Genomic DNA, 6970 nt, shown 5'->3' with positions numbered 1-6970 from the left:
CTAATGGTAAGAACCCAATTTTTTCCTGAAAATAATTCGTGTATGACCTGTTCTAATTTTCTATGATGACTGATTATGTGCATGGACATGTATGCGTACACATGTAGCATGGTGCAAATAAAACATAATTCATAATATTTCAAATTAAATATTTTGCCAATTTTTTATCCAGCTTATCTAATGGTAAGAACCCAATTTTTTCCTGAAAATAATTCGTGTATGACCTGTTCTAATTTTCTATGATGACTGATTATTTTCAATGGACATGTATGCGTACACATGTAGCATGATGCAAATAAAACATAATTCATAATATTTCAAATTAAATATTTTGCCAATTTTTTATCCAGCTTATCTAATGGTAAGAACCCAATTTTTTCCTGAAAATAATTCGTGTATGACCTGTTCTAATTTTCTATGATGACTGATTATGTGCATGGACATGTATGCGTACACATGTAGCATGGTGCAAATAAAACATAATTCATAATATTTCAAATTAAATATTTTGCCAATTTTTTATCCAGCTTATCTAATGGTAAGAACCCAATATTTTCCTGAAAAAAATTCGTGTATGACCTGTTCTAATTTTCTATGATGACTGATGTACGGAGGACCGTTGAAAATTAAATACTTTCAAAATATTAATGCCCACCATGCCCACATTTGTTGCTATCTTCGCGCCTTTTATTTTGGCAACACTAAAAAGTGGGATGACTTTTGGAAGCCGGTTCTGCCAAACTTATTACCGTATACTTCCGTTTTCGGCGCGTGAAAAATTGGTGGTGAAGTTTTGTTAATCTGAATTAAATTATTAAATCATAAATCATTTTCCTTATTACCCTTAAATTTATCTATTAAATCAAGTGAAGTGAAATATTAAATGGTGGTGGTTTAAAAATATTAAATTAACTTAGTGGATTTGGAAGATTGAAAAGGGATTGTGAGTGCGTGTCAATCACATTGTGAGTTATTTGGGGCTCTGCTTTGGGGCTCCTGGTCCTTCCCAAACTTGTGGTGGAGTCAGCAGCTAAAACATTTTTCTGGGTCCTCCTTCGCGGATCCTAGAAGCTCCCAACTAATAGCTTCATTCATTTTTCTAGGTGAGTGCATCTCCCCCACACACATTTTTCTGGTCCTTCGAGCCGGATCCTAGAAGCTCCCAACTAATAGCTTCATTCATTTTTCTAGGTGAGTGCATCTCCCCCACACACATTTTTCTGGTCGGCTTCGAGCCCATCGTGGGATTTTGTGATACCAGCCAGTCATACAGTCATCATGCTTTTGAAGAAGAGAGGTGGTTATGTGTCAGCTGTGACACGTGTAGAAAATCAGCTGAAGGAGCTTTCGGAAGAAGAAATTGTGAGCAAACAATTCCTGCTCTCTGATCTCAAACTCATTCGGAGCATCAAGGTGAAGTTTACTAAACTGCAAGGACAAATTATCAAGAAGCAAGAGACCGAGGAGAAAGGTAGGGAGGAAACTTTGTATATGAATAATTTCCTGACAAGATGTGATGAGATAATATCGAAGATTTCCGCGCTTGTTGAGGATGTTTCCATATATGATTCCGAAGATGAGGGTGATGAAGATAAAAATGATAGCCCCCCTGCTCCTACTCAAACTCAATCACAGATGTGTCAATTCATGAGTGATCTTCTTCAGCAAAACCAACGGTATATGACCCAACTGTTGTCCACCTTCAATAACAATGCAAATAAAAATAATTCCACAGAATCAAATCCACCTTCTGTAGTGAAATTGCCACACATTAATCTCCCTACTTTCGATGGCAAATTTTCTGAATGGATTTCATTTCGAGATAAATTTCAATCGTCAGTTATCAACCATCCCTCTCTCACCCAAGTGCAAAAATTAGACTATCTCCAATCTGCATTAAAATCTGAGGCCGCTGCCGCTATTCAAAATTTGAGCATTACAGATGCCAATTTCCAAGTAGCATGGGACATTCTCAGGGAACAGTATGAGAGAAAAAATGAAATAATCTCGGATCATATTCGCACTTTTTACCAAATGCCAAAGGTTACTCCCTCCGATACCCAAGCCATACGCAAAATTAAGAGCACTCTCAACGCATGTGTCATGGCATTGGATGCTATGGAAGCGACTTCAAGAGATCCATGGATTATACAGTTTGTCCTCGATCGTCTTGACTCTGAGTCCAGGGTATTATGGGGACGCGAATGTGGAAATTCTATACCAACACTCACTCATTTCATGCAGTTTTTAAGTCAAAGATGTATCGATGCTAAAAACTTTTCTGAGGACCCTACCTCTACTAAAAATTCGCCTAATTCCAAAAACCAATCCACCTCATCCAAGCCGCCGAAACGTCAAGTGTCAACGCTGACAAATAATACTCCAAATTATTCTGATTGCAAATACTGCCTAGAGTCCCCCCATCCTCTATTCCGTTGTCCTAAATTCTTAGAGTTATCAGCAGCGGAGAGATTTGAAGTTGTTAAGCGGTTGAATCTTTGTCGGAATTGTCTTTCCCGACACATGACAAACTCATGCAATTTTCACAAGTGTCGAAAATGCTCCGGTAGGCATAATATCCTACTCCATGATTATTTTGAGTCCATGGCTGCCGCCCCCACCTCGACACAACGAAACCAAAACACAACTTCAAAACCACCAGAAACTGGGTTGCCTCCATCTAAACATGATTCTCCGTCTCAAAAGTCATCCGCTATTGTTGCTGTATCTTCCAAAGCCAATATCCGATCTGAACATCGTGTTTATCTTGCCACTGCTATGGTTGATATACTCAATAAGGACAATGAGAGAATTCCCTGCCGCCTCCTGTTGGATGGCGGAGCTCAAGTTTGTGTCATCTCCACCGAATTGGCTCAGAAATTAAAACTTACAAAACATTCTACAGATCTCTCAGTGATAGGAGTGGGTGGACACCATACCCGTATAAGGCACCAAGTTACAGCCACAATTTGTTCACAAGTCTCTCATGATACTTTCACCGTGAATTGCCATGTGATGCCAAGGATCACAGGCAATCTTCCTGGCTGGATTACTGATAAATCAGCGTTGAATATACCATCTAATGTTGAACTTGCCGATCCTTATTGGGCTGATCCCAAACCAGTAGATATTCTTGTATGCGGAGATGTTTATTGGTCAGCTTTCTTGAATGATGTTATTTCTCTAGGCCCAGGGCTTCCACATCTAAGGGAAACTGTATTTGGTTACGTGATTGTAGGTGAGCATAGAGCTATTCCATCCCAGTCTGTTCACGTTAACCACATATCCCTAGCTCCGTCTATTGAGGATGCTCTGGTCAAGTTCTGGGAAATCGAAGATATTTCAGAGCAACCACCATTAACAGATGAACAGAGAGAAGCTGAAAATCATTTCAGATCCACACATTCTCGTACACTTGAAGGAAGATTCATAGTAAGATTTCCATTCAAGAAAAGTCCAGACCTTCTCGGCTATTCCCGTCCTCAAGCAGTAAGGCAATTTATGTCTCTGGAGAGACAATTTAAGAAAAACCCAACCTTCAAGTCTATGTATGTGAACGTTATGAAAGATCAAATCGAAAGAGGTTGGCTCATCCCCATATCCACTGAAGAACTTAGAGCTCCGTCTTATTATATGCCGCATCACGGAGTTTATAAGGAAGAATCGAGCACAACCAAACTTCGTGTTGTGTATAACGCGAGTGCTAAGTCTAGCTCCGGATACAGCTTGAATGATCTTTTAATGATTGGGCCCACTATTCAGAATGATCTTGCTACAATTTTGCTCCGCTTTAGACTACACCCTGTCGCTCTTACTGCCGATATATCTAAAATGTATCTTCAACTTGTGATGAATGAAGAAGATTCTCACTACCAACGCTTAATATGGCGAGATGATGACTCCAAACCCATGGGTGATTTCCGCATTGGACGAGTATCATTTGGAGTAGCCTCATCCCCTTTCCTTGCTACCCGAGCATTGGAGCAATTGGCTAAGGAACATGAATCGGAATTCCCTCGCGCTTTTTCCGCTTTACGTGAATCCTTCTACGTAGACGATTGCATTCTGTCCTGCACTTCCCTAACAGAAGCCATAGAAACAAAGACTCAACTAATTGAGGTGTTAGATAAAGGTGGTTTTACCCTTGCTAAATGGAGCAGTAACTATCCTGAGTTGTACACAGAAACCAACGTTGCTCTTACCCAGAACACCAAGTCGAATGATTTCTTTGTGGGCGCATTGGGATTAACGTGGAACCCTACGACCGATAGTTTTCACTTTGAATCACCATTGGGGTCACCTGATGAAGTTAAGACAAAGCGTAATATGGCGTCAGCCATCGCAAAGCTTTTTGATCCCATTGGTCTTATAGGACCAGTCATTATAGAAGCCAAAGTGATGCTTCAGAATCTCCACAAATTAAAGAAGGGATGGGACGATCCAATCGATGATGAATTTAAAAGCGAGTGGCGAAAATTTGTACAGGGAATGCTGGAGTTATGTCATTTCCAGATTCCTCGGTGGATATCAGTTTATCAGTTTCCCAAGAGATCAGAACTACATGCATTCTGCGACGCTAGTATGAAGGCATACGGAGTGGCAGTCTACGTTGTAACAGTTGATGACAGAGGTGTTAGGTATAGTTCTCTTCTCTTGTCCAAATCACGTGTCGCGCCATTGAAGAGTATAACTATCCCAAAATTAGAGCTGTGTGGAGCCACACTAGCAGCTGATACGGTGCGAAAATTCAGTGATGTTGTAAATCCTGATTCCATCCATTTTTGGTCAGATTCGACTATAGTCTTGTCTTGGCTGAGAAGTCCTCCTGACGCCTTTAAGGTTTTTGTATCCCATAGAGTAAAGATTATCAACCAATCTTCTCAGCCACAACAATGGCAGCATGTACCAACCGCATGTAATCCTGCAGACTTGATATCGCGAGGTGTCATTCCTAGTAAGTTGAAGGATAACGAGCTCTGGTGGAAGGGACCGGAATGGTTAGTTGAATCCAAAGATTCATGGCCAAAGCCCTTTGACACTCCACTGGACACATCAGATGAAGTCGAATGTTGTGTTATTACTACCATGGAGGAGTGTGAGAATTTAGTTTCTTACCTGCTTAACAAATATTCATCCCTCAATAAAATCCAGAGAATCGTCGCTTACTGTTTAAGATTTCTCACTCCCCCGTCTAATCCACAAAATAGGGGACTTATTGCAACTGTTGAAATGGAGCGAGCATTAATCACGCTTATCAGAATTGATCAACAATTTCATTGGGCCCCTCTATTTCGGCATCTCCAGGGTAAAAGTCCTGCTTGTAGGAAGTGGAAATCTATATTAGCTCTCGCACCATTTATCGATGATGATAATGTTATTAGAGTCGGTGGAAGACTAACTAAATCAGATGAGGCGTACCACGCAAAGCATCCAATACTTCTGCCGAAGAGTCAACTTACATTTTTACTTGCTCAAAGGGAGCACATTAAGAACTTACATGCTCCCCCCACGCTGCTCCTGTCAACAATGCGTCAGCAATATTGGCCTGTCTCTGGGCGCAACTTAGTCCGCAAAATTGTCCATCAATGCCATCGTTGTTATAGATTGCGACCGTTACCTCTAGACCAAATCATGGCTGATCTTCCAAGACATCGAGTCCAATTCCATCGACCTTTTCACGCTGTAGGCGTTGACTTCGCAGGACCAATTCAGATGTTGTGTGCTGCAACCCGGGGAGTTCGGTCGAGGAGGATGGGTACTCAAAAGGCATATGTGGCTGTATACGTATGCATGGCTACTAAAGCAGTGCACTTGGAAGTGGTCACATCACTTTCCACGGAAGCATTTATATCATCGTTTCGGAGATTCGCTGCGCGAAGAACAACTCCACGTCACATTTATTCAGATTGTGGAACCAATTTCCAAGGAGCAGCGAAGGAACTTCAGCGCCTTCTTCAGCAGGAAGAGAGTCAACATGAAATATCTTCAGCTACTCAAAATCACGGATGCATCTGGCATTTTAATCCACCAGCTTCACCCCATCATGGCGGATTATGGGAAGCTTGTGTTAAGAGCATGAAATTTCATTTGATTCGAGTCACCAACTATAAACCATTATCATATGAAGAACTTCAAACAGTCTTAACACAAATCGAAGCAGTATTAAACAGTCGTCCTATATGCATTACTACAGATGATCCAAATGACAATACTTTTCTTACTCCCGGTCATTTCTTGCATTTTGCTCCAACAAATGCCCCACCAAACCCAGATTTATCTCACATAGGCGTTAATAGGCAATCTTACTGGCAGGTATGCCAACAAAGGGTTCAAGATTTCGCCAAAAAATGGAGACTACATTACTTGAATACCCTTCAGCAAAGATCAAAATGGATCTCTAACCGTGATAATCTTCAGGTTGGCCAGGTAATATTATTATTAGATGAAACCAACCCCGAAGGAAGTAAGTGGGTCTTGGGAAGAGTGGAAAAGGTTCACCCAGGAGCTGATGGACATGTAAGGGTGTTAACCATCAGAACTATGCGTGGTGTATACACGAGACCTGTCACCAAGGTGGCTCGACTGCCAGCAACCGATCAGATTGATGGACTTAACCAGTCATTAAATGACAGCCCAGTCCATCCCGGGGAGAATGTACGGAGGACCGTTGAAAATTAAATACTTTCAAAATATTAATGCCCACCATGCCCACATTTGTTGCTATCTTCGCGCCTTTTATTTTGGCAACACTAAAAAGTGGGATGACTTTTGGAAGCCGGTTCTGCCAAACTTATTACCGTATACTTCCGTTTTCGGCGCGTGAAAAATTGGTGGTGAAGTTTTGTTAATCTGAATTAAATTATTAAATCATAAATCATTTTCCTTATTACCCTTAAATTTATCTATTAAATCAAGTGAAGTGAAATATTAAATGGTGGTGGTTTAAAAATATTAAATTAACTTAGTGGAT

At 40.8% G+C, this 6970-nt stretch overlaps 1 protein-coding gene across 1 annotated transcript; it reads left to right on the top strand.

The window, feature by feature from the left end:
- Positions 1-1278: 1278 nt before the first annotated feature.
- Positions 1279-6312, top strand: LOC129809150 (uncharacterized; the record flags this gene model as incomplete). Its single annotated transcript, XM_055858958.1, has 2 exons — positions 1279-2187; positions 2707-6312. Coding segments are annotated over exons 1-2 (4515 nt in total), but the record flags the coding sequence as incomplete, so codon positions are not given.
- Positions 6313-6970: the final 658 nt, after the last annotated feature.

This window comes from Phlebotomus papatasi, unplaced genomic scaffold (assembly GCF_024763615.1).
Source record: "Phlebotomus papatasi isolate M1 unplaced genomic scaffold, Ppap_2.1 HiC_scaffold_34, whole genome shotgun sequence".
Lineage (NCBI taxonomy): Eukaryota > Metazoa > Arthropoda > Insecta > Diptera > Psychodidae > Phlebotomus > Phlebotomus papatasi.
Note: the sequence above shows the minus strand (reverse complement) of the source record. Positions and strands in the feature narration are given on the sequence as shown.